Genomic DNA, 26,668 nt, shown 5'->3' on the forward strand with positions numbered 1-26,668 from the left:
CGTGTCCGTGCTGGCCTCTCCTTCGGGCTGCAGGACACGAGCAGGGCCCAGCTGGGCTGTTTGAAATGCAGCTTCTACTGCGCATGCAAGCCCTCCAAGCACCCCCAGCGTAGCTCCAGCTACACTTTTCTTACGCTTTTTTTTAGTTTAAAACCATTAGCCCTTGTCCTACCAGTGAAGAAATATTTCTCCTCAACACCTGCAGTACGTTGAAGACATCGTCGTGTGGGGCAACACAGGAGAGGATGCTTTTGAGAAAGGGGAGAAAATAATACAGCTTTGGACGGCTGCTTTCGTCCTGTTAAACAGAGTAAGGTGAAAGGATGGGCGCTGGAAATGCATTTTTTTAGGCATAAATTGGCAAGATGGATGTCATCAGGTCCCCATGGATGCGATCCATGGGGATCCAAGAAGCTGTGGACTTGCCAGCTAGCAAATGCTAACGGCTGTATAATGCCTGCATGGGTTAACAACCCTTCACCTCCCTCCTCTGCGCCCCTTGAGCTGAGGCTGTCGGGGTGTGTCCGGGCGGGGACATACCATATAAGGTCATATGGCGTCATCCCTCCTTTATGACGTCATCCCTCCTTTATGACGTCATCCCTCCTTTATGACGTCATCACCCGGACACTATATAAGGCCGCGCTCGCCCAGGCCGGGCCAGTGGCAGAGGCGACCTCTGCTGCTGCGCGGTGCTGGGAGCCGGTGTCTGCTGAGGGCTCAGAGGCTGCTGTCCCTCAGAGGCCCAGGCCGCGCGATCGCTGGTGGCTATTGCTGGCAGCGTTTGGTGAAACCGTCGATTTCGCATTCCTTAAGCCATGATCCGGGGTGGCGTGGGCCAGGGGCCTGTGGCGCGTGGTCGCCCCTTGCCCCGTCGGGGCCCAGCGCGACCCCCCAGCAGGCCTGTGCAGCAGGAGGAGCACAGGCAGGAGCTGGAGGCGCTGCGGGCCCAGCTGGAGGCGCTGCGGGCCCAGCTGGAGGCAGTGCGGGCCCAGCTGGAGGCCAAGCGTCTCCGCTCCCAGGAGCTGCAGCGCCGCTTTGCTGATGAAGCCCGTGAGATGAAGAAGAGGGCAGAGGAGCAGCGGCAGCTCCTGGCCAAGCAGCTACGCTCCAAATGCGAGCAGGAGCGGGCGCGGGAGCTGCAGCGGCTGTGGGAGCAGATCCAGAAGCAGCAGGCAGCGGAGATCCGTCAGCTGCTGTGTGAGGGGAACACCAAGTGGTGCCAGGCTCAGCAGCTGCTCCAGCAGCAGTGGGACGAGGCCGTCCGCCAGGTGCGGGACCTGCAGCGGCAGCTGTTCAAGGTGCCCGTGAACCGTGGCCGGAGCGGCGGCAGCGAGGCCCGCGGCAAGCAGCAGGACGTCAACAGGCAGCTCTGCTGGCGGGCAGATAGCAAGCAGGCCGCCCAAATCCTGGACCTCCAGGAGAAGCTGCAGCTGCGGAGGAAACTCCCCTCTCAGTACATCCCGGAGAAGGCTGAGGGGGGGGCGCCTGCCTCCCACAACGGGGACAGGGCCGCGGCCCAGCACCGCCTGCAGAGTCTCCTGGGCACAGGAGCCACCAGGCCCGGCTCTTCGAAGAGCTCCGGTGCATCTGGTGCTGGTGGTGGAGAAGGGCAGCGGACAACCTGCTCGAGCTCAGAAGACGCTCACCTGCGGGGTGAAGGGCAGAGCAGCAGGAAATCTGTCAGAGACATTGGGGTTCAGGTCCCAGAGCAGCAAGAGGCCTGTCCACCTGGCAGCGGAGACAGCCCGTTCCTGGAGCAGCAGAAAGCGCAGCTGCAGAATGCCCTGAAGGACCTGGCCAGGCAATGGATGGTCCTTCAAGAGGAGACCTGCTTCCTGAAGAACGAGAGCTCCCTGGTGGAAGCGAGGGAGAAGGCGGGGAGGCTCAAGCAGGAGCTCGGTATGCTGGGCCTCCTTACCAAGAATCTGACAGAAAAAACCAGGAAGCTGAAAGAGCTTGCTGCAAAGTCTGGAAAGACTGCTGCAAAGACGGAGCAGGTCGACCAGCAGCAGAGAGGGCAATTGGAAACCGAGGCTGGGAAAAAACTTCAGCTGCAAAAGAAACTGGATCAGGAACGTTCAAGGCTGAAGAACAGGTACGAGGAGCTGAAAGTGTGTCTGACAGAGATGAGAAATGAAAAAGCCAGACGCGCGCAGGAAACTTCTCAGCTCCGCAGGCAGAAGGAGAGGATAGAGGAGATTCAATCCGAAAACGCTGCTCTGAAGCAGAAACTCGTGCAAGCGACAGAGCAGCGAAATGCTGCCGTTGGAGCAGCCAAACGTCTTCAAACGCTCCTGAAGGATCTCGATTGCAAATTGAAAGCCATGAGTCAACCGGCAGAAAGGACGCAACAACAGCAGCAGGACCACGAGGAAACAAAGCTAATGCTGCAGAAAAAAGAAGAGGAAGTTAAGCATTGGCAGAGGGCTTGGGCAGAGCTCAGAAGGACACGTGAGGAAGAGCTGCAAGCCTCTCGAGTGCAGCTGAGAGAATCAGAGCAGCAGTATCAGCACCAACGTCAACAATGGGAGCTGCTCTCTCAGCAACTTGAGCAAGAGAAAAGAAAAAAATCCAGCCCTATCGTCTCAGAACTACCCCAGGCAATGACACCTCCCACAGCACAGGCCTATGCAGAGCAGTCCCATGACCTCTGCAGCCATGAAGACAGCTCTGATGCTTCTGAGAAGGCAGCCAAAATCCTGGGATTCTACACAAGCAGCTCGGCATCTGATGCCACACGCGACGGTCCTGGGTGCTGCACTGTTTCAGATGAGGGCTCTGTAGGTGGGAACGGAGAGTCAGGAGCAGAGCATGTGTCCTTCGTCCCGCAGTCCCTGGGACAAGAATCACCAAAACTTCAAAGACTTGTAGCTCAACAGGGCCACCATCCTGTTGAGGGTCCTAATGAGCGCCCCGAAGCAGAGCTTCCTCATGCTCGGGGAGAATACGTTCACGTCTCTGGAGACGTGGACGAGCATGACGGGTCTGTGAGGGAGCGGAAGGCTGTCGGAAGACGACTTTTCTCCTCTACTTCGACAGAAGTTTCAGACAGCAGCCAGGTGACAAGTTCAGAGCTGTTATCCCCTGCAAGACAGTGATATCGAAATAAGTTCTTGCAGCAGAAGGGGAAGGAAGAAACAGAGACAGAATAAATCTTTTTGACCAAGGAATTTGTGTCTGTGTGGTGGTTTTACTTGGGTGGGCGGTCGAGTTCCACCTCAGCCGCTCTCTCACTCCCCCTCCTCAAAGAGAAAGGGGGGGAAAATACGACACAAAGGGCTCAAGGGTTGAGATAAGGAGGGGGAGATCGCTCAAAAATTATCGTGACGGGTAAAACAGACTCAGAGTGGGGAGAGAGTAAGATTTATTGCCTATTGCTAACAAGGTAGGGAAGTGAGAAACAAAGGAAAGAAACCAAAAACACCTTCCCCCCACCCCCCACACTAACATGAAACTGGGCCTCCATACACGTCGTGGTTGGTGGGGAGACGGACATTTCCCTAACGAGAGCTCCCCCCTTCTCCCTCCCCTTCCATGGCTTTTATTGCTGAGCGTTACGTGGTCATATGGACTATCCCTTTGGTCTTTTGGGGTCAGCCGCCCCGGCGATGCCCCCTCCGCACCTCTTGCCCATGGTGGTGGGCAAGCCACTGGATTTGGGGCTGGGGGGTGGCAGAGGGAGGGCGCTGTGGGAGTCCTGGTGCTGTGCCAGCGCCGCTCAGCAGTAGACAAAACACATCGGTGCAATAGCAAGTCAGTTGTAGCCTAGCTACAAGTACAGAGCACAGCGCTGTATGGGCTGCTGTGGGGAAGGCTGAGGCCATCCCAGGCAGAGGCAGCCCACCAAACCCACCGTGGTGGGGACGGGATGACCAGGCAGGGTCTAGAGGGGTGGCTGGATCCCAACCGAAACAGTCGCCCGGGGGCTGGGAAGGATGGGGAAGGTGCTGGGTGGTGCGGTGGGAGCTCCTACGCTCACCCACCTCGGAGGAGCTCGGAGGGACGGTGGCGTCGGGGGGAGTCCTGCCGGGCCCCTCGCAGGGACCACCCGCCCAAAGACCCCGGCCACGCAAGTCCACGAGCAGGGAGGTGAAGGTGGAGGGGTTCAGAGGGGGTCACCCACGGCCTCGCACCCCGGGACATACCATATAAGGTCATATGGCGTCATCCCTCCTTTATGACGTCATCCCTCCTTTATGACGTCATCACCCGGACACTATATAAGGCCGCGCTCGCCCAGGCCGGGCCAGTGGCAGAGGCGACCTCTGCTGCTGCGCGGTGCTGGGAGCCGGTGTCTGCTGAGGGCTCAGAGGCTGCTGTCCCTCAGAGGCCCAGGCCGCGCGATCGCTGGTGGCTATTGCTGGTAGCGTTTGGTGAAACCGTCGATTTCGCATTCCTTAAGCCATGATCCGGGGTGGCGTGGGCCAGGGGCCTGTGGCGCGTGGTCGCCCCTTGCCCCGTCGGGGCCCAGCGCGACCCCCCAGCAGGCCTGTGCAGCAGGAGGAGCACAGGCAGGAGCTGGAGGCGCTGCGGGCCCAGCTGGAGGCGCTGCGGGCCCAGCTGGAGGCAGTGCGGGCCCAGCTGGAGGCCAAGCGTCTCCGCTCCCAGGAGCTGCAGCGCCGCTTTGCTGATGAAGCCCGTGAGATGAAGAAGAGGGCAGAGGAGCAGCGGCAGCTCCTGGCCAAGCAGCTACGCTCCAAATGCGAGCAGGAGCGGGCGCGGGAGCTGCAGCGGCTGTGGGAGCAGATCCAGAAGCAGCAGGCAGCGGAGATCCGTCAGCTGCTGTGTGAGGGGAACACCAAGTGGTGCCAGGCTCAGCAGCTGCTCCAGCAGCAGTGGGACGAGGCCGTCCGCCAGGTGCGGGACCTGCAGCGGCAGCTGTTCAAGGTGCCCGTGAACCGTGGCCGGAGCGGCGGCAGCGAGGCCCGCGGCAAGCAGCAGGACGTCAACAGGCAGCTCTGCTGGCGGGCAGATAGCAAGCAGGCCGCCCAAATCCTGGACCTCCAGGAGAAGCTGCAGCTGCGGAGAAAACTCCCCTCTCAGTACATCCCGGGGAAGGCTGAGGGGGGGGCGCCTGCCTCCCACAACGGGGACAGGGCCGCGGCCCAGCACCGCCTGCAGAGTCTCCTGGGCACAGGAGCCACCAGGCCCGGCTCTTCGAAGAGCTCCGGTGCATCTGGTGCTGGTGGTGGAGAAGGGCAGCGGACAACCTGCTCGAGCTCAGAAGACGCTCACCTGCGGGGTGAAGGGCAGAGCAGCAGGAAATCTGTCAGAGACATTGGGGTTCAGGTCCCAGAGCAGCAAGAGGCCTGTCCACCTGGCAGCGGAGACAGCCCGTTCCTGGAGCAGCAGAAAGCGCAGCTGCAGAATGCCCTGAAGGACCTGGCCAGGCAATGGATGGTCCTTCAAGAGGAGACCTGCTTCCTGAAGAACGAGAGCTCCCTGGTGGAAGCGAGGGAGAAGGCGGGGAGGCTCAAGCAGGAGCTCGGTATGCTGGGCCTCCTTACCAAGAATCTGACAGAAAAAACCAGGAAGCTGAAAGAGCTTGCTGCAAAGTCTGGAAAGACTGCTGCAAAGACGGAGCAGGTCGACCAGCAGCAGAGAGGGCAATTGGAAACCGAGGCTGGGAAAAAACTTCAGCTGCAAAAGAAACTGGATCAGGAACGTTCAAGGCTGAAGAACAGGTACGAGGAGCTGAAAGTGTGTCTGACAGAGATGAGAAATGAAAAAGCCAGACGCGCGCAGGAAACTTCTCAGCTCCGCAGGCAGAAGGAGAGGATAGAGGAGATTCAATCTGAAAACGCTGCTCTGAAGCAGAAACTCGTGCAAGCGACAGAGCAGCGAAATGCTGCCGTTGGAGCAGCCAAACGTCTTCAAACGCTCCTGAAGGATCTCGATTGCAAATTGAAAGCCATGAGTCAACCGGCAGAAAGGACGCAACAACAGCAGCAGGACCACGAGGAAACAAAGCTAATGCTGCAGAAAAAAGAAGAGGAAGTTAAGCATTGGCAGAGGGCTTGGGCAGAGCTCAGAAGGACACGTGAGGAAGAGCTGCAAGCCTCTCGAGTGCAGCTGAGAGAATCAGAGCAGCAGTATCAGCACCAATGTCAACAATGGGAGCTGCTCTCTCAGCAACTTGAGCAAGAGAAAAGAAAAAAATCCAGCCCTATCGTCTCAGAACTACCCCAGGCAATGACACCTCCCACAGCACAGGCCTATGCAGAGCAGTCCCATGACCTCTGCAGCCATGAAGACAGCTCTGATGCTTCTGAGAAGGCAGCCAAAATCCTGGGATTCTACACAAGCAGCTCGGCATCTGATGCCACACGCGACGGTCCTGGGTGCTGCACTGTTTCAGATGAGGGCTCTGTAGGTGGGAACGGAGAGTCAGGAGCAGAGCATGTGTCCTTCGTCCCGCAGTCCCTGGGACAAGAATCACCAAAACTTCAAAGACTTGTAGCTCAACAGGGCCACCATCCTGTTGAGGGTCCTAATGAGCGCCCCGAAGCAGAGCTTCCTCATGCTCGGGGAGAATACGTTCACGTCTCTGGAGACGTGGACGAGCATGACGGGTCTGTGAGGGAGCGGAAGGCTGTCGGAAGACGACTTTTCTCCTCTACTTCGACAGAAGTTTCAGACAGCAGCCAGGTGACAAGTTCAGAGCTGTTATCCCCTGCAAGACAGTGATATCGAAATAAGTTCTTGCAGCAGAAGGGGAAGGAAGAAACAGAGACAGAATAAATCTTTTTGACCAAGGAATTTGTGTCTGTGTGGTGGTTTTACTTGGGTGGGCGGTCGAGTTCCACCTCAGCCGCTCTCTCACTCCCCCTCCTCAAAGAGAAAGGGGGGGAAAATACGACACAAAGGGCTCAAGGGTTGAGATAAGGAGGGGGAGATCGCTCAAAAATTATCGTGACGGGTAAAACAGACTCAGAGTGGGGAGAGAGTAAGATTTATTGCCTATTGCTAACAAGGTAGGGAAGTGAGAAACAAAGGAAAGAAACCAAAAACACCTTCCCCCCACCCCCCACACTAACATGAAACTGGGCCTCCATACACGTCGTGGTTGGTGGGGAGACGGACATTTCCCTAACGAGAGCTCCCCCCTTCTCCCTCCCCTTCCATGGCTTTTATTGCTGAGCGTTACGTGGTCATATGGACTATCCCTTTGGTCTTTTGGGGTCAGCCGCCCCGGCGATGCCCCCTCCGCACCTCTTGCCCATGGTGGTGGGCAAGCCACTGGATTTGGGGCTGGGGGGTGGCAGAGGGAGGGCGCTGCGGGAGTCCTGGTGCTGTGCCAGCGCCGCTCAGCAGTAGACAAAACACATCGGTGCAATAGCAAGTCAGTTGTAGCCTAGCTACAAGTACAGAGCACAGCGCTGTATGGGCTGCTGTGGGGAAGGCTGAGGCCATCCCAGGCAGAGGCAGCCCACCAAACCCACCGTGGTGGGGACGGGATGACCAGGCAGGGTCTAGAGGGGTGGCTGGATCCCAACCGAAACAGTCGCCCGGGGGCTGGGAAGGATGGGGAAGGTGCTGGGTGGTGCGGTGGGAGCTCCTACGCTCACCCACCTCGGAGGAGCTCGGAGGGACGGTGGCGTCGGGGGGAGTCCTGCCGGGCCCCTCGCAGGGACCACCCGCCCAAAGACCCCGGCCACGCAAGTCCACGAGCAGGGAGGTGAAGGTGGAGGGGTTCAGAGGGGGTCACCCACGGCCTCGCACCCCGGGACATACCATATAAGGTCATATGGCGTCATCCCTCCTTTATGACGTCATCCCTCCTTTATGACGTCATCACCCGGATACTATATAAGGCCGCGCTCGCCCAGGCCGGGCCAGTGGCAGAGGCGACCTCTGCTGCTGCGCGGTGCTGGGAGCCGGTGTCTGCTGAGGGCTCAGAGGCTGCTGTCCCTCAGAGGCCCAGGCCGTGCGATCGCTGGTGGCTATTGCTGGCAGCGTTTGGTGAACGTTCATCGTTCTCATCCCTTAAGCCATGATCCGGGGTGGCGTGGGCCAGGGGCCTGTGGCGCGTGGTCGCCCCTTGCCCCGTCGGGGCCCAGCGCGACCCCCCAGCAGGCCTGTGCAGCAGGAGGAGCACAGGCAGGAGCTGGAGGCGCTGCGGGCCCAGCTGGAGGCGCTGCGGGCCCAGCTGGAGGCAGTGCGGGCCCAGCTGGAGGCCAAGCGTCTCCGCTCCCAGGAGCTGCAGCGCCGCTTTGCTGATGAAGCCCGTGAGATGAAGAAGAGGGCAGAGGAGCAGCAGCAGCTCCTGGCCAAGCAGCTACGCTCCAAATGCGAGCAGGAGCGGGCGCGGGAGCTGCAGCGGCTGTGGGAGCAGATCCAGGAGCAGCAGGCAGCGGAGATCCGTCAGCTGCTGTGTGAGGGGAACACCAAGTGGTGCCAGGCTCAGCAGCTGCTCCAGCAGCAGTGGGACGAGGCCGTCCGCCAGGTGCGGGACCTGCAGCGGCAGCTGTTCAAGGTGCCCGTGAACCGTGGCCGGAGCGGCGGCAGCGAGGCCCGCGGCAAGCAGCAGGACGTCAACAGGCAGCTCTGCTGGCGGGCAGATAGCAAGCAGGCCGCCCAAATCCTGGACCTCCAGGAGAAGCTGCAGCTGCGGAGGAAACTCCCCTCTCAGTACATCCCGGAGAAGGCTGAGGGGGGGGCGCCTGCCTCCCACAACGGGGACAGGGCCGCGGCCCAGCACCGCCTGCAGAGTCTCCTGGGCACAGGAGCCACCAGGCCCGGCTCTTCGAAGAGCTCCGGTGCATCTGGTGCTGGTGGTGGAGAAGGGCAGCGGACAACCTGCTCGAGCTCAGAAGACGCTCACCTGCGGGGTGAAGGGCAGAGCAGCAGGAAATCTGTCAGAGACATTGGGGTTCAGGTCCCAGAGCAGCAAGAGGCCTGTCCACCTGGCAGCGGAGACAGCCCGTTCCTGGAGCAGCAGAAAGCGCAGCTGCAGAATGCCCTGAAGGACCTGGCCAGGCAATGGATGGTCCTTCAAGAGGAGACCTGCTTCCTGAAGAACGAGAGCTCCCTGGTGGAAGCGAGGGAGAAGGCGGGGAGGCTCAAGCAGGAGCTTGGTATGCTGGGCCTCCTTACCAAGAATCTGACAGAAAAAACCAGGAAGCTGAAAGAGCTTGCTGCAAAGTCTGGAAAGACTGCTGCAAAGACGGAGCAGGTCGACCAGCAGCAGAGAGGGCAATTGGAAACCGAGGCTGGGAAAAAACTTCAGCTGCAAAAGAAACTGGATCAGGAACGTTCAAGGCTGAAGAACAGGTACGAGGAGCTGAAAGTGTGTCTGACAGAGATGAGAAATGAAAAAGCCAGACGCGCGCAGGAAACTTCTCAGCTCCGCAGGCAGAAGGAGAGGATAGAGGAGATTCAATCTGAAAACGCTGCTCTGAAGCAGAAACTCGTGCAAGCGACAGAGCAGCGAAATGCTGCCGTTGGAGCAGCCAAACGTCTTCAAACGCTCCTGAAGGATCTCGATTGCAAATTGAAAGCCATGAGTCAACCGGCAGAAAGGACGCAACAACAGCAGCAGGACCACGAGGAAACAAAGCTAATGCTGCAGAAAAAAGAAGAGGAAGTTAAGCATTGGCAGAGGGCTTGGGCAGAGCTCAGAAGGACACGTGAGGAAGAGCTGCAAGCCTCTCGAGTGCAGCTGAGAGAATCAGAGCAGCAGTATCAGCACCAATGTCAACAATGGGAGCTGCTCTCTCAGCAACTTGAGCAAGAGAAAAGAAAAAAATCCAGCCCTATCGTCTCAGAACTACCCCAGGCAATGACACCTCCCACAGCACAGGCCTATGCAGAGCAGTCCCATGACCTCTGCAGCCATGAAGACAGCTCTGATGCTTCTGAGAAGGCAGCCAAAATCCTGGGATTCTACACAAGCAGCTCGGCATCTGATGCCACACGCGACGGTCCTGGGTGCTGCACTGTTTCAGATGAGGGCTCTGTAGGTGGGAACGGAGAGTCAGGAGCAGAGCATGTGTCCTTCGTCCCGCAGTCCCTGGGACAAGAATCACCAAAACTTCAAAGACTTGTAGCTCAACAGGGCCACCATCCTGTTGAGGGTCCTAATGAGCGCCCCGAAGCAGAGCTTCCTCATGCTCGGGGAGAATACGTTCACGTCTCTGGAGACGTGGACGAGCATGGCGGGTCTGTGAGGGAGCGGAAGGCTGTCGGAAGACGACTTTTCTCCTCTACTTCGACAGAAGTTTCAGACAGCAGCCAGGTGACAAGTTCAGAGCTGTTATCCCCTGCAAGACAGTGATATCGAAATAAGTTCTTGCAGCAGAAGGGGAAGGAAGAAACAGAGACAGAATAAATCTTTTTGACCAAGGAATTTGTGTCTGTGTGGTGGTTTTACTTGGGTGGGCGGTCGAGTTCCACCTCAGCCGCTCTCTCACTCCCCCTCCTCAAAGAGAAAGGGGGGGAAAATACGACACAAAGGGCTCAAGGGTTGAGATAAGGAGGGGGAGATCGCTCAAAAATTATCGTGACGGGTAAAACAGACTCAGAGTGGGGAGAGAGTAAGATTTATTGCCTATTGCTAACAAGGTAGGGAAGTGAGAAACAAAGGAAAGAAACCAAAAACACCTTCCCCCCACCCCCCACACTAACATGAAACTGGGCCTCCATACACGTCGTGGTTGGTGGGGAGACGGACATTTCCCTAACGAGAGCTCCCCCCTTCTCCCTCCCCTTCCATGGCTTTTATTGCTGAGCGTTACGTGGTCATATGGACTATCCCTTTGGTCTTTTGGGGTCAGCCGCCCCGGCGATGCCCCCTCCGCACCTCTTGCCCATGGTGGTGGGCAAGCCACTGGATTTGGGGCTGGGGGGTGGCAGAGGGAGGGCGCTGCGGGAGTCCTGGTGCTGTGCCAGCGCCGCTCAGCAGTAGACAAAACACATCGGTGCAATAGCAAGTCAGTTGTAGCCTAGCTACAAGTACAGAGCACAGCGCTGTATGGGCTGCTGTGGGGAAGGCTGAGGCCATCCCAGGCAGAGGCAGCCCACCAAACCCACCGTGGTGGGGACGGGATGACCAGGCAGGGTCTAGAGGGGTGGCTGGATCCCAACCGAAACAGTCGCCCGGGGGCTGGGAAGGATGGGGAAGGTGCTGGGTGGTGCGGTGGGAGCTCCTACGCTCACCCACCTCGGAGGAGCTCGGAGGGACGGTGGCGTCGGGGGGAGTCCTGACGGGCCCCTCGCAGGGACCACCCGCCCAAAGACCCCGGCCACACAGGTCCACGAGCAGGGAGGTGAAGGTGGAGGGGTTCAGAGGGGGTCACCCACGGCCTCGCACCCCGGGACGGCGGCAACCCACGGGTGCAGCCTTTGCGTGCCCGGAGCACCGGGGCAGAGCCGGCGGCACAGCAGCTCCGGAGCCAGCCCCGGCGCCGGTTCCTGGAGTGGGAACCGAGCTTCAAAGGGCTCGGGGCAGCCGCATCGGTCCGCCCCCACCCATGCCAGCTGCCCACGGGTGTCCCGGGCTCCTCGCATGACCGCAGCACGGCCGGGCTCGGCACCGGGCTCGGCACCAGGCTCGGCACCGGGCTGCCGCCGGCTTTGCCCGGGCAGAGCAGGGCGGAACGCGGGGGCTGCCCCCACGCATGACTCCCGGCCCCCTGTGGGGGCAGCTCCCAGCGCCGGGGAAGAGGGGCCCCGCACCCCACGGGGGGTGCTCTCCGGGTGGGCTCCCCCCTACCTGGGGACCCCAGGGAGCGCGGTCTCGGGGGATGGGGGGCGGACCCAGGCCCCACGCGTGACCACCGCCCCCCGTGGGACGGGAGCCCTACGGATGGGGACAGCCCACGGGGACCGGACCCATGCGGGGGTCGATGCCTCAGCCCCCCCTGCAGCGGGGGCGCCTCCCACGGCCCCTGCACCCACGCGGGACCCCGGCCCCCCTCGAGCCCCAGCCCCACGCGCTACGGGGAGCCCCCGTACCTGGATTTACCCCAGGAAATGTCCTGGTTCAAAGCGTGTCCGTGCTGGCCTCTCCTGCGGGAGGTGGCCGGTAGCGGGGCAGGCGCGCTGTGCCGCGGAGCGGGGGATCGAGGCGGGCAGGGCTTTTCTGCGGCGTCGAGGCCACCCGAAGCAGCCGAGGGAGCCGCTGGGACCCGGCAGCCATCGCGAGGGAGGCTGACGAGGCGTCGGCGGAGCCAGCAGCGTCCCCTCCCCGGCCTCCCTCGCGACGGGGAGGGAGCGGGGCGAGGCGCGGCCGTTGGTGCGGGCAGGTTGCGCTCGGGCAGGGCAGAGCGTTCCGCCACGCTCCCGGGAACAGCTCAGCTACCGGCCGCCTACCTACGGGTAAACCGCCACAGTCATCACGAGGCGGAGAGCTCTTTTCAGACGCTCTGCGGCCGCCCAGACTGAGCGCCCGCTCGAACACGCGGCGCTTCAGGCCTCCGGGTGCCCGCAGGGCCTGGGCCTGTTGCCGCCCTCCGAGGCCGTGTGCGTGAGGTGCGGGGGCCATGGGAGGCGCCTCCGCTGTGGGAGGGGGCTGAGGCAGCTGCTCCAGCAGCAGCGGGACGAGGCCGCCCGCCAGGCGTGGGACCTGCAGCGGCAGCTGCTCAAGGTGCCGGTACACCGCGGCCGGAGCGGCGGCAGCGGCCCCGCGGCCCGGGGATGGGCCGGGGGCTGTCGGCTCCGCCCCCCCGCCCCTGCGGGAAGCCCCTCGCGGCCCCGCCGCGCCGCCTCCCGGCCGCCGCCGCCTCTTTTTCCGCTGCCAGCCCCTCGCGGGGCCGTTCCCGTGGGGCGGGGGGGCGGGGGGGACCCGACGTTTCCACCCCCCGCGCCCAGCCCCGCAGCATCCCGGCGTCTGGCCCTGAGTGCGGGGTCAAGTTCCCAGGGGCCGGGGATGCTGCAGCCCCCCCCGTTCCCCCCCCCGGGCTGGGTTTTGCAGGGGGGTCACGGCCTCGTGTCACCTCCCCCCGGAGAAGGGCCCCCTGCCCCATGCAGAGGGGATTCGGGATGTCCCCCCCCGCCCCGGGGAGGGTCCTGAGAGCTGCGAGACCCTGCCAGGCCCCCACCCCCCCCCAAGAACCCCTGTGTCGCCACCACCCCAAGGCTGTGCCCGGCCCCCCCCCGCGCAGCACCATGTACCTGGTGCCCCCTGCCCTCCCCGGTGTCCCCCCCACACACATCCTTGGTGCTGTCTCCCGCGTGGGGCCGGAGCACCCAGTGCCCCCCATGATGCCCACCCCTCGACACCAGCACCACCGGAGCCCCCTGAGATGGGAACCCCCCCGTGGGGATGTGCCTGCTGCGGCATCACCACCCTGGCCCTCCCAGCTCCCCCCCCGGCTCCCCCCCGCAGCTGCCTCCCCACGCCTTTATCCCAGGCTTTGCCGCAATGCGGTGCTGCGGCTGCAGCCCCCTCCCCACGCCCACCAGACACAGCCCCCGCTGCAGCCCCGCAGCCCCCCCCGTCTCCTGCCCCCCCCCCCCCCAGCTCTGCCCCCATGCCCCTTTCCTCCTCCCCCCCCCCCCCCAGGGTCCTTTCTGTTGTGGCTCCCTTGGGGGCTTTGTAGTGGCAGCAGTGCTGGGGGGGGGGCATGGAGCACCTTGGTTGTGGGGACACACTGTGCCCCCCCCATGGGGATGAGGTCCCCAGCAGCTCCGGAGGGGACGGGGCCCCCCACACCCAGCCCTTTGAAGGGGGACACTTGGGGGGGGCAGCCTGGGTGCTCCCACCTCCGCCATGCCCCCGCCATCCCAGGGCCGCATCCTGCACCCAGGCGGGGAGCAGCCCCGTCCGTCCGTCTCAGCGAACCCGTCACATCGATGCTCAGGGGACAGACAGACGGACAGACAGAGCCGGCGGGGGCTGGCGGCACGGGGGGGGGGGCACACAGAGCTGGAAACCTCGGCCGGCCCCGAGCCAGCGCTGGAGCGCTGCACTGAGGGGAGCTGGGCTGGGCACTGAGGGGGGGCTGGCTCATGGGACCCCCATGGGGACCCCCAGATGTGGAGGGGGGGCAAATTCGGGCGGGCTGGGGGCTCCGGGGGGGTCTCATGGCCTCTGTGCTCGGTCATGCCTGGGCTGCAAACACGGCGGGGGCCCAGCAACCGTCACCAGGAGCTGCCGCGCTGCTACCAACAGTCAACAGAGCACAGGCGGCCAGGGGGAAAGCTGGGAGCTGGGGGGGGGCTGGGAGCTGGGGGGGGGGCCTGGGAACTGAGGGGGCAGCAGGCAGTGGGGCCAGCCCCCTCCTTACCCCTCAATCAGTGCACACTGGGGCTGGGTGTTGGGTCCAGGGCTGGTGGCTCCCCCATGCCATGGGGGGGGATAATGGAATGGCTTGCCCCCCCCCCCCCCACACAACAAGGGGAGGGGGGAAGCAGTGGGGGGGCCAGGGATGGCTTCACCCCCCCCTGCAGCACAGCACTGGGGGATTTGGGGCCCCAGCCCTGCCAGCCCCCCCCCCAGCCCCGCAAGGTGATGGATGTTGGGGGGGGGGTCCCGAGGGGGGTCCCAGCCCGTGTCCTAGCCACCGGTCTCCGAGCAACCCCGCCACCAGGGCCAGTTGCCTAGCGGCAGTGACAAGTGGCCTCCCATACCTAATGATGGGAAGGGTCTGGGAAGGGGACATCCCCCCCCCCCCCCCCCCGGCACCCGGAGCCCCTCGCCCTTCACCCTGCATCGCCTGGGGGGGCCGAGCCACCCAGCGTCCCGCTGAAGCCCCCCCCGCCCACGGCTTGGAGGCACAGAAGGGCAGCCTCCCCCCCCCAGCCTGGAGCTGCTGTGGGGTTCCGGCCACGTTTCCCATCGGGGGGGGGGGGGGGGCAGGACCCCCCCATGGAGCACCAAACACCCATGCACAGCCCGGGGGGAACCTAATCGGGGGGAGCACAGCCTGGCTGGGGCTGCAGCAGCCTTTGTTCCGGTGGGCGATGCCCAAATTGCGGCTCCTCTTTGTCTGCAGCCTCATATTCTGGGGGGGGGAGGGGGTGAGCCCCAGCCCCTCCCTGCTCCCTGCCCTTGTTTAGCAGCACCCCAAAAACACGGGGGGGGAGGGGGCAGAGCATGAGGGTGGCGGGGACGTGGGAACAGGGACCTGGAGCTGCCCCAAAATCCACATAATGTGGGAAATGCAGAGAAAAAAATGTGTGTTTCAGCGCGGGGGGGGGGGCGATGCTGGCAGCTCCACCTGCAGCAGCTGGGGCCAGCCCTGGGGGACGACCCCCGGCACCCCCCGTACCCCACCCCGGCCACTGCAGGGACCGCTGGGGCTGGGGAGGGGGGGCAGTGGCACGGCGGGGGGGGCTCAGGGCGGCGAGCGGCCGATGTCCCCGCTGTGCCCCCGCCACCAGCTGCCGCACAGCGGCTGCCACTTGGTGCCGGGGCCATTCCCGGGGGGGGGGGGGGTTGGAAGCAGAGTCTGGGAACGGTCCCAGGACCCCCCCCCCCCCCCCCGTGGGCCCCCGGGGGGTGGCACACAAAGAGGCGGCTGGAAGGGAGCGGGGCCGGGCACGGGGCCATGGCGGCACCGGGGGCCAAGACGTGGCTGGGAACCAGGGCACCGGGGCACGGCCAGGCACGGGGACAGGGATGTGGCTGGGGATGGGGACAGGGACACGGCCGGGATGGGGACAGGGCCACAACCAGGGCTGGGGACAGGGACACGGCCGGGATGGGGACAGGGATGTGACTGGGGATGGGGACAGGGACACGGCCAAGGTTGGGGACAGGGATGTGGCTGGGGAAGGGGACAGGGACACGGCCAAGGTTGGGGACAGGGACACAACCAGGGCTGGGGACATGGACACGGCCAGGCACGGGGACAGGGATGTGGCTGGGGATGGGGACAGGGACACGGCCGGGATGGGGACAGGGATATGACTGGGGATGGGGACAGGGACACCCCAGGGCTGGGGACAGAGACGTAGCCGGGGCTGGGGCCAGCACCATAGCTGGGCACCAGGGCCCGGGGGCAGCCGGCTGGTGACACCGGACCGTGCACCGGGGACAAGACCGGGGACATGGCCAGGACCAGGGCACGGCAGAGAATGCCCCCCCCCCCCCCTCGGGGCAGGGCCGGGCGCACGACCGGGGCACGGCGGGACGGGACCGGGACAGGGCCGGGGGGCAGCGGCGCGACGAGCCGTGCTGTGCCCCCCTTGTCCCCCCCTTGTCCCCCACCCGTCCTCTCACCCGCCGCAGCCCTCGGCCCCCCCGCCCCGCCCGGCTTTGTCTGCGGCTCCGGGGGGGGGGGGGGGGGGCATTGCCTCATCCCCGCGCCGCCAATGGCCGCCGCCGCCACCGCCCCCCCCGGCCCGCCCCGGCGCCCCTCCGGTCCCCCCGCCCCGGCCCTATAAAGCCCCGCGCCCAGCCGCCGGCGCCGCCGCGCCTCTTACATCGACCGCCTCAGCGTCGTGCTGTGAGAAAGCCCCGGAGCCGAGCAGCCGCCATGGTGAGCGCGGGGGGGGCACCGGGCCGGAGCGTGTGTGGGGGGGGCACCGGGGCCAGGATCGGGATCGGCCCGGGCCGTGCGAGCCCCCGCCGGGGATCCCCGCGCCGCCGCCGCCGCCTTTGTTCCCGGTCCCCCCCCCCCCCCCCGCGGCCGGCGGAGCCCGTAATGAGCTCGCCGCGGCAGGATGAGGCCCCCCCAGGCCGGCGCTGAGCCCGCTCAGGGCGCGGTCGCCGTTAACCGGGAGCAGGATCGGGGCCCTTTGTCCGGTGCTGAGCCCCCCATGGGTGTGGCTCCCGTTAAACGGGGCGGGATGGGACCCCCCTGGCTCCCGTTAAACGGGGCAGGGTGAGGCCCCCCCGGTGCTGAGCCCGCACCGGGCGTGGCTGCGGTTAAATGAGGCAGGATGGGATCCCCGGGTCCCGTTAAAGGGAGCAGGAGGGGGCTCCGGGTGCTGAGCCCCCCATGGGTGTGGCTCCTGGCGAATCCTCCACAATAGGACCCCCCCCGTCTGGTGCTGAGCCCGCAATGGGTGTGGCCCCAGTCCAACAGGGCAGGATGGGGCCTTCGGTGCTGAGCCCCCACTGGGTGTAGCTCCTCTGAAATTGGGCCCCTGGGTGCTGGGCATTGGGGGCAGGATGGGGTCCCCAGTCCTGCACTGGGCGTGGCCCTGGCTCAGTGAGGACCCCACCGGGCAGGATAAGCCCCTGGTGCTGAGCCCTCAGCCCCCACTGGCTGTTGCTGTGTCTCCATAGGGTGGGTAGGGCAGGATGTGACCCTTGGGGCTCCCATCTCCCACTGGGTGTGGTCACGGCCCCAGAGGGCAGGATGGTGCTGAGCCCCCAGCACACAACAGGCACTGTCACAGCGGCTCGACAGGCTCAGTCTGCGGGCAGAGCACTATGGGCCCCCCCTGGTGCTGAGCACTGGGTGTGGCCCTGGTGCAGGGCCCCCTGCAGCCCCCAGAACAATAGGATGGGCCTGGGCAGGATCTGGCCCCTAGCATGGGCTGGCCCCATCCTGCCCTGGCCAGCTCAGCACCAGCCCCTCCTGGGGGCAGCATCTGGGGGGGAACCTGGGCTGGGGCTGCAGCTGGGGGGGGGTGGATTGGACATGAGCGGGGTGGGGTGGGGGGGCCTTGGCCAAGCCACGGGGGGGTGACGCAGTGCCACGAATGTCCCCGCAGCGCGAGTGCATCTCCATCCACGTGGGCCAAGCGGGCGTGCAGATCGGCAATGCCTGCTGGGAGCTGTACTGCCTGGAGCACGGCATCCAGCCCGACGGGCAGATGCCCAGCGACAAGACCATCGGCGGGGGGGACGACTCCTTCAACACCTTCTTCAGCGAGACGGGGGCCGGCAAGCACGTGCCCCGGGCCGTCTTTGTGGACCTGGAGCCCACGGTGATCGGTGAGCGCGGGGAGCCGGGGTGGGGGGCGGTGGGTGCCGAGGGGGTGCCCGGTGCTAACGGGGTGCTCGGGCTGTCCCGCAGACGAGGTGCGCACGGGGACGTACCGGCAGCTCTTCCACCCCGAGCAGCTGATCACGGGCAAGGAGGATGCGGCCAACAACTACGCGCGGGGGCACTACACCATCGGCAAGGAGATCATCGACCTGGTGCTCGACCGCATCCGCAAGCTGGTAGGGCTGGGGGGGCTGCGTGGGGGGCGCTGGTGGGTGGTGAGATGAGGACGGAGGCTCCGGTTCTCGGTCTCGCCCTTCCCGCTGGACTAGCCAGGCCGGGTTTAGACTTAATATATTAATTAATGGTAATCCTGCTCTGCAGCAGCCGCCATTGGCTGGCGGCGGGACGTGGCGCGGCTGGGGCGTTGGAGCTGCTCCACAGCGCCGCGTCCCCAGGCGCCCGGCGATGCTGAGCTGTGCAATTCCTTCTTTGTTCTTCCTCGGCTCTGGCTGCGGCCGGATCCAGCTGTGCTCAGTGGTGTTGGGAGCCCCAGGGGCTGTGTGGGGGCGGCAGCAGAGCCTTGGGCTGAGCGCCCCCCCCCCAGCCCTGCCTCTGGGGACAGAGGGGCTTCCCTGGGGGGATTCACGCTCAGAGCATTTCCAACAGCAGGAGTCACCCCATCCTGGTGGCTTCTGCTCTGCTGCTGGAAATCCCCCAAATGTCATCGTGCAAGGACATGAGAGGAAGGAGCGAGCTCTGCTGCTGCTGCCCAGCTTAATCATGGCCCCGCCACCCCTGTCTCTCCCTCCAGGCTGACCAGTGCACGGGGCTGCAGGGCTTCCTGGTCTTCCACAGCTTCGGGGGCGGCACCGGCTCCGGCTTCACCTCCCTGCTCATGGAGCGCCTCTCGGTCGACTACGGCAAGAAGTCCAAGCTGGAGTTCTCCATCTACCCGGCCCCGCAGGTCTCCACGGCCGTGGTGGAGCCCTACAACTCCATCCTCACCACCCACACCACGCTGGAGCACTCCGACTGCGCCTTCATGGTGGACAACGAGGCCATCTACGACATCTGCCGCAGGAACCTGGACATCGAGAGGCCCACCTACACCAACCTCAACAGGTTGATAGGCCAGATCGTGTCCTCCATCACTGCCTCCCTGCGGTTCGACGGGGCCCTGAATGTTGACCTGACCGAGTTCCAGACCAACCTGGTGCCGTACCCGCGCATCCACTTCCCCCTGGCCACCTATGCCCCCGTCATCTCGGCCGAGAAGGCTTACCACGAGCAGCTCTCGGTGGCCGAGATCACCAACGCCTGCTTCGAGCCGGCCAACCAGATGGTGAAGTGCGACCCGCGGCACGGCAAGTACATGGCGTGCTGCCTGCTGTACCGCGGGGACGTGGTGCCCAAGGATGTCAACGCTGCCATCGCCACCATCAAGACCAAGCGCACCATCCAGTTCGTGGACTGGTGCCCGACTGGTTTCAAGGTGGGCATCAACTACCAGCCTCCCACGGTGGTGCCCGGGGGGGACCTGGCCAAGGTGCAGCGCGCCGTCTGCATGCTGAGCAACACCACGGCCATCGCCGAGGCCTGGGCCCGCCTGGACCACAAGTTTGACCTGATGTACGCCAAGCGTGCCTTTGTGCACTGGTACGTGGGCGAGGGCATGGAGGAGGGGGAGTTCTCGGAGGCCAGGGAGGACATGGCCGCCCTGGAGAAGGATTACGAGGAGGTGGGGGTGGACTCGGTGGAAGGGGAGGGAGAGGAGGAAGGGGAGGAGTATTAAACCTTCACAACGGTGCTGCTCATACAGGGAACAAAAGTAGTGGAAGACCCCCCGGCGGGTCTGTAGCAGTGGGTGCGCCGCTGTCTGTGCTGTTAAATGGTCTGTGAAATGGAGAAGTCTGTTACGGACCCACCCGTCCTCTCCCGTGGGTCTGAATAAAAAGCATTCCCTGTCCTAGGGTCTGTGTCTGGTGTCTTTCCTCCGTGCCGCGGTGCACCGCTGTCGCCCCCTGTGCCGGCGCTGCCCCAAGCCCCCTGCCCATGGGGGTGCTCCTGGGGGCAGGCTGAGCCCAGCACCCTGCAGCCCCGGCTCCCCACTTTTGGGGCTCAGCCCCAGGAGGCAGCTCCGTGCCCTCCCCGCTGCTCCCCAACCTCCCCCACCATGAGATGGGGAAGGGAGACGTGCCCAAGCTGGAGATAAAGCCGGGTCACGGCGCAAAGCAGGAGCTGCGGGGGCGAGCGGAGCAGAACAAGGCGCTCATTCAGCGCTTCCCAGCAGCACGCGGCTGCTTCCAGGCGGGCAGAGCACAGCGTGCCCGGCTTGGGGGGGGTGAACACCATGGCCCTGAGCATCCCCCTCCTTTCCCCTGCTTTTATGGCCGAGCAGGAGCTGGTGGGGGATGGGATATCCCCCTGGGCTGTGGGGTCAGCACCTAGCTGTGTCCCCTTTTGCTGGGTCTGGTGGGGACGGAGGAGCTCGTCCTCCCTGCGGTGCTGTGCTCTCGGGGTGAGAGCAGCATTGGTGCAGCACCCACAGTCCCCCCCAAACCCATAGCCTGGGGAGGGGGCAGTGGCAGTGCCCTGACTCAAAGCCCCCCGAAGGGCTGCTCCCTGCTGCGTGTCCCACAGCAATACAAGGCGGGGAAGGAGAAGGGGGGGCTCTCCTCGCAGAAATATCTGTGCCCCCCCAAGCCCTGCTACCTGAGCCATGGCTGAAAATCGCTCCCGGGGGGGGGGGGGAGCACTGAAGAATTTTCTCCTTTTGCTCCCGTGCGGACTCTGTTTACTTCTCCTTGCATTAAACCGCTCCAAGCCCGGAGTTTGTCTTTATTTTTTTTTTTTTACATCGGATTTTCTACCCCCCCCCCGCGCCCTTTGAGAGCAGCCTGGCGGAGCTGAGCTGCCCGGGGGGGTCGAGCCCCTCCTCCCCCGGGGCTGTGTGAGCAGCAGCGGAGTCCTTGAGGGCAAAAATCCCCCGCGCAGCATCCGAGGGGCCGCTGCGGAGCAAAGGGACGTGGTGCCCCCCCCCCCGCCTGCTGCCGGGCTGCGGTGTGCCCCCCCTTTCATGTGTCCCCGTCCCCCTTCATGTCCCTCTGCAGTGTGGCCAGGGCTGGCGGCAGCAGCCTGCTGGGGGGGGGGGGGGCACTACTGGGGGCTCCCTGCCACCCCCCGAGGCTGGCAGAAGCCCGTGGGTGCCCTGGGGGGGGGGACGACACGGGGGGGGGGGGGGCACCAGGGCTGAGCTGTTTTGCTCCCCGAGGGGCTCAGTGCTCCCCCCCCGCCCCCCCGTGTCCCAAATTCCCTCCGTTGGGGTGAGGCGCTGCGGGGGGGGGGGGGCATGCAGCTGCAGCCCCCGGCCCTGCGTGGGCGTGTTCCCCCCCGCCCCCCCATTACCCCCCGGACCCCCACCACCACCCACCCTGCCCCCCCACTGCCCCCCCCCCCCCCCATGCTCCTGCCTCCCAGCAGGGGGAAATAGCGAAGGGGAAGCTGAAGGCGATGCGAAACTCGAGGGGGGGGGGGGGGAAGGGCGTGCCGCAGTGCCGAGGGGGGGCACCCCAGCCCCTGGACCCCCCCCCGTGCCCCCCCCCTCCCCAAATCCGCCATTTCCCACCCCCGCCTGCCGGCGGCCATGCGGCAGCGCCACGTCAGCGCTGCAATGCGGCCTCTCCGGTGCTCGGGGGGGGGGGGGGGCAACGGAGACGGGGGGGGTACATAGGTGGGGGGGGCGGTGGAGCACCGACCCGTTGAGCTCCGGCTTAGCGCGAACAAATAGCGCCGGGGATTACGGGGGGGGGGCCGGGGGGAGGGCTGGCAGCTTCCATGCTGGGGGAGGGGAGTGCGGGGGGGGTAAAAGGTTTTGGCTGGGGATATGTGGGGGGGGGGGGGCAGGCGCAGAGGGCAGGTCCCATGGGGGGGGGCGCTGGGGGCGGCGGGGGGGAGGGCGGAGGTACAGATGGGGCCGGGGGCCCCCTGGGGGGCGGGGGGGGCAGGCAGGGGAAGCCGATTAAAGGCTCTGGGGCTGTTGGGGGGGGGAGCAGGCAGCATGTGCCGCGGGCACCCCCCCGCCCCCCCCCCTCAGCACTGTCGCAGTTTTCCTCTGCAGCAAAACCGCACCGGGGCGGGCGGGGACTGGCGGGGGGGGGGGGGGGACGGCAACGGCCACGGTACCCCCCCACCACACAGCGGGCAAGGACAGAGCTGGAGGGGGCGGGGGGGCTTCCAGGGGCTCTGCAGCCCCTCACCCCGGCCCCCCCCCCCCCTCCATAAGCCCCCCTCGGGGGCTGCACCCCCACGGCTGGGGGGGGGGGGGGCAAAGCGTCCGCCCTGGAGAGGGGGGGGGGAAGGTGGAGCGCGCCACGCGGCGCAGCCAATCAGCGCTGCGGTTGGCTCGGATGGACGGGTTCGCCGGCCAATAGGGGGGCGTTGCGCGGGCGAGGCCCACCCCCGGGTGCTGTATAAGAGGGCGGCCGGGGGGGGGCCGCAGCCCGGTACTTGCGTCGACTCCTTGGTGGTCGGGACGAGTAACAGCCTGCAGCCATGGTACGGGGCGGGGGGGGGCACACAGGGCTGGGGGGGGTCAGGAGTGGGGGGAACGCGGGGCTGGGGCTGGGGGACGCAGGTTGGGGGGGCTCTGGGTAAAGTAGGAGATGGGGGGGGCAGCGGAGGGACACAGCAGGGGTTGGGGGAAAGGGGAGCCGCCCTCGGGGTGGGGGGGAAGGGGGGGTAATGTAGGAGGTGGGGGGGAAGGGGAAGGGGTGGGGGGGAAGGGGAAGGGCTGGGGGGGGCGGAGCAGGGGCTGGGGGGGCAGGGGAAGGGCTGGGGGAGGCAGAGCAGGGGCTGGGGGGGGCAGAGGAAGGTCTGGGGGGGTAGGAGAAGGGCTGGGGGAGGCAGAGCAGGGGCTCGGGGGGCAGAGCAGGGACTGGGGGGCATAAGTGGGACCTGGGAGAGCAGAGGAGGGGTTGGGGTCTCGATCAGGGGTCGGGGGGGGGGGGGGGGGGGGCAGGGGCAGAACAGGGGGTGGGGGTGCTGCCCGTGCCTGGAGGACCCCTCTGGGAGCAGCACGCGGTGCCAGCCCCCCCTTACCTCCCTCCAATCGCCGGGTGGGGGCGGGGCGCCGGCTCCTTTTTGGCGCCCAGCCCCGACCGTTACTGTTCCCGCGCGCGGGAAGGCGCGGGTGCGCTCCTGCCCCCCCCCCAGCACCCATTCCTTTGGGGGGCCCATCCCCCCCAAATCCCATGCTGAGCCCCCCAGCACCGCTAAGGGGGCCCCACATTCTCCCCTTTGTCCCAGTTTGCTCCTTACACCCAGCCGAGTCCAAGCCGAATGAGCCCCCGTGGGGCTAATCCTGCCCAGGGGCTGCTGGGGGGGGTGGGGGTGGGGTCTCCTGTGGTCTCCCCACCACTAAAACCTGGGCTTAGCTCCCCCAGGGCGGGCGCCATCTGCCCTGCCGGGGTGGGAGGAATGTGCTGGAGCAGGTGGTGCCGCACTGGGTGCGGCTGGGAATGTGCTGGATCAGGGTGGGGGGGGGCAAGGGGGGAGGACTGGGATAGCTGGACCCCCCCCCCCCAGCTGGGTGCTGGCAGCATCTGCTCTCCACGGTGGTTTTGGGCCATGCGGTGGCTCGGTGTGTTGTCCCCACCGCCCGCAGCGCCGCGGTCACATCTGTGCTGCTGCGCTGCCTGCTTCCTCCTCGTCGTCATCCTCCTCCTCGCCCGGCCTCGCCCTTCCTGCACCGCGAGGCTGCGAAATGGCCTCCCCGGCCTGCCGGGTGCAAGGTCGCGCATGGCTCAGAAGCAGGATGGAGCCCGATGCCGGGCAGCACAGGGACTTGAGGGGTCCTGGGGTGCTGTGCTGGGGCTCGGCTGGGAAATGGTGGCTCTGGTCTGTCCCCAAGCACGAGTGTGTCCCCCCCCCAGCTCGCCACCCTGCTGGTTTGGGGCTTGGCCACACACAGCTCAGCCAGAGGGCTGAGATGGCGACGAGCCTTCTATGCCCTTTGGAGCTCGGGCACAAAATGGTTGCCCCGTGGTGACGCTCTCCTGCCCCAGCCCGTGCCGGGTGGCACCGCCACGCTGCTGGTCCCAGCCCAGACAGGATTTGTGCCCCCTGCCTGCGCTGCTGGGGCTGCGCTGGTGACCGCTCTGTCCCCGCTCCGTCCCTGCAGCGCGAGTGCATCTCCATCCACGTGGGCCAAGCGGGCGTGCAGATCGGCAATGCCTGCTGGGAGCTGTACTGCCTGGAGCACGGCATCCAGCCCGACGGGCAGATGCCCAGCGACAAGACCATCGGCGGGGGGGACGACTCCTTCAACACCTTCTTCAGCGAGACGGGGGCTGGCAAGCACGTGCCCCGGGCCGTCTTCGTGGACCTGGAGCCCACGGTGATCGGTGAGCGCAGGGAGCCGGGATGGGGGGCGGTGGGTGCCGAGGGGGTGCCCGGTGCTAACGGGGTGCTCGGGCTGTCCCGCAGACGAGGTGCGCACGGGGACGTACCGGCAGCTCTTCCACCCCGAGCAGCTGATCACGGGCAAGGAGGATGCAGCCAACAACTACGCGCGGGGGCACTACACCATCGGCAAGGAGATCATCGACCTGGTGCTCGACCGCATCCGCAAGCTGGTGGGTACAAAGCCTCGGGGGTGCCTGCACCGCCGCAGCCTTTGGGGAAGGGGTGAGCCCCTATGGGCACCCGGGGGAGAGCGAGGAGCTGGGCTGTGCCCCGGGGTCCTGGTGCATTTTAACCCCTCCTGGGTTCTCCCAGCACCAGCTGATGGCTCGTGGTAGTGCCGGTGCTTGTGCGGTCCTGAGTCCTCTGTGCTCAGGTGCTGCAGATGTGCTGCTGCTGCCAGCCCTGGACTTGGCCCTGGGGGTGGCCGTGGCAGGGAGTGCAATGGCCGCCTTCTGCCCTTGGGGAACTTCACTTTCATTCTTGGTTGGGTCGTGCGAGGCTTCCCCTTGACACGGACTCTGATCCTACTTTACTGACCGCTCGCCAGCAGTCGGAGCTGAGGGTTTAACTTCCACGGGGGCAGCTCGTGCCTGCCCTCTGTACATGGAGGGCGATGGTGATGTTGGCTGCTGCAAGGCTCCTGCCCAGGCAGCGCCTCCAGGGAATTCTGGCCCCAGGCACCTCAATGTGCTCTGTAAAGCACAGCCCCAGGCAGGCGTGCAAGTTGTGCTGGGCACGGGGCTGGCTCCTGTGTGTCCCCAGGGTCCTTTGCCCAGGCAGACCCTGCCAGCACATGCAACCCCTGCTTGTGTTCCTGATCCGAGATGCCTCAAAGGCTTGAGATAGCAGGGCTGAACACTTCCCTTCCTGGACAAATCAGGAGCAGCTTGAAGTCAGAAAAACTGATACTTATGTCTCGTCTTCTTTTTCTCCACCCCCCCCCCCCCCTCCAGGCTGACCAGTGCACGGGGCTGCAGGGCTTCCTGGTCTTCCACAGCTTCGGGGGCGGCACTGGCTCCGGCTTCACCTCCCTGCTCATGGAGCGCCTCTCGGTCGACTACGGCAAGAAGTCCAAGCTGGAGTTCTCCATCTACCCAGCCCCGCAGGTCTCCACGGCCGTGGTGGAGCCCTACAACTCCATCCTCACCACCCACACCACGCTGGAGCACTCCGACTGCGCCTTCATGGTGGACAACGAGGCCATCTACGACATCTGCCGCAGGAACCTGGACATCGAGAGGCCCACCTACACCAACCTCAACCGCCTCATCAGCCAGATCGTGTCCTCCATCACTGCCTCCCTGCGGTTCGACGGGGCCCTGAATGTTGACCTGACCGAGTTCCAGACCAACCTGGTGCCGTACCCGCGCATCCACTTCCCCCTGGCCACCTATGCCCCCGTCATCTCAGCCGAGAAGGCTTACCACGAGCAGCTCTCGGTGGCCGAGATCACCAACGCCTGCTTCGAGCCGGCCAACCAGATGGTGAAGTGCGACCCGCGGCACGGCAAGTACATGGCGTGCTGCCTGCTGTACCGCGGGGACGTGGTGCCCAAGGATGTCAACGCTGCCATCGCCACCATCAAGACCAAGCGCAGCATCCAGTTCGTAGACTGGTGCCCGACTGGTTTCAAGGTGGGCATCAACTACCAGCCTCCCACGGTGGTGCCCGGGGGGGACCTGGCCAAGGTGCAGCGCGCCGTCTGCATGCTGAGCAACACCACGGCCATCGCCGAGGCCTGGGCCCGCCTGGACCACAAGTTCGACCTGATGTACGCCAAGCGTGCCTTTGTGCACTGGTACGTGGGCGAGGGCATGGAGGAGGGGGAGTTCTCGGAGGCCAGGGAGGACATGGCCGCCCTGGAGAAGGATTACGAGGAGGTGGGGGTGGACTCGGTGGAAGGGGAGGGAGAGGAGGAAGGGGAGGAATACTAAAGGCTGGGTTCCTTCTGTCGCTGTAGCATGTCCACAAAGTGTCAGCTTCAAACACTTCAGCTTTCTTGTGCACCAGGTGTGGGTCTGGGCACTGGCCCTGGCTAGAAGGATGCGCTGCTCTGGCTAGGCGCTCACTCCAATGTGATCTCCGTGATCTCTGTGATGTTTTCCATGTGTCTGCACCATGTCTGTGAATAAAAGGCTTTAAGAAAAGCTGCCTCTGTGTTGGATACAAGTGCTCTGGTTCAGGCCCTGTGGCTGGCCGGCCCCAGCCCCGTGGGAACACGCTGTCCCCATTGTCCCTGCCCAATGAGACGGCCGCGGGGGGGGGGGGGGGGGTGCTCCTGCTGGAGCTGGCTCTGACTTCCCCTGTGGGGGGGGGGGGGGGGGGGAGGGCGCGTTTCCCCCTCCCTTGGGTTTAGAGGGTGAGGGGCGCTGGTTCTG

General features: G+C 65.2%; 5 protein-coding genes across 5 annotated transcripts; all 5 read left to right on the plus strand.

Annotated features, from left to right (window-relative positions):
* The first annotated feature begins 818 nt into the window (after positions 1-818).
* On the plus strand, positions 819-3,101 carry LOC136787987 (RIMS-binding protein 3-like). Its single transcript, XM_066985431.1, has one exon. The coding sequence runs from the start codon at positions 819-821 to the stop codon at positions 3,099-3,101; it is 2,283 nt and encodes a 760-aa protein (XP_066841532.1).
* A 1,276-nt stretch (positions 3,102-4,377) lies between these two features.
* LOC136787988 (RIMS-binding protein 3-like) lies at positions 4,378-6,690 on the plus strand. Its single transcript, XM_066985432.1, has one exon. It carries the CDS (start codon positions 4,408-4,410, stop codon positions 6,688-6,690), a length of 2,283 nt encoding a protein of 760 aa, XP_066841533.1. The 5' UTR covers positions 4,378-4,407.
* Positions 6,691-7,996: 1,306 nt separating this feature from the next.
* LOC136787989 (RIMS-binding protein 3-like) lies at positions 7,997-10,279 on the plus strand. Its single transcript, XM_066985433.1, has one exon. The coding sequence runs from the start codon at positions 7,997-7,999 to the stop codon at positions 10,277-10,279; it is 2,283 nt and encodes a 760-aa protein (XP_066841534.1).
* Positions 10,280-16,267: 5,988 nt separating this feature from the next.
* Positions 16,268-19,797, plus strand: LOC125181724 (tubulin alpha-1A chain). The gene is made up of 4 exons (XM_066985649.1): positions 16,268-16,427; positions 17,611-17,833; positions 17,916-18,064; positions 18,640-19,797. Exons 1-4 carry the CDS (start codon positions 16,425-16,427, stop codon positions 19,618-19,620), a joined length of 1,356 nt encoding a protein of 451 aa, XP_066841750.1. The 5' UTR covers positions 16,268-16,424; the 3' UTR covers positions 19,621-19,797.
* A 2,369-nt stretch (positions 19,798-22,166) lies between these two features.
* Positions 22,167-26,437, plus strand: TUBA1B (tubulin alpha 1b). Its single transcript, XM_066985648.1, has 4 exons — positions 22,167-22,382; positions 24,007-24,229; positions 24,312-24,460; positions 25,244-26,437. The coding sequence occupies exons 1-4, from the start codon at positions 22,380-22,382 to the stop codon at positions 26,222-26,224; spliced, it is 1,356 nt and encodes a 451-aa protein (XP_066841749.1). The 5' UTR covers positions 22,167-22,379; the 3' UTR covers positions 26,225-26,437.
* Positions 26,438-26,668: the final 231 nt, after the last annotated feature.

This window comes from Anser cygnoides, chromosome 32 (assembly GCF_040182565.1).
Source record: "Anser cygnoides isolate HZ-2024a breed goose chromosome 32, Taihu_goose_T2T_genome, whole genome shotgun sequence".
NCBI classification, from domain to species: domain Eukaryota; kingdom Metazoa; phylum Chordata; class Aves; order Anseriformes; family Anatidae; genus Anser; species Anser cygnoides.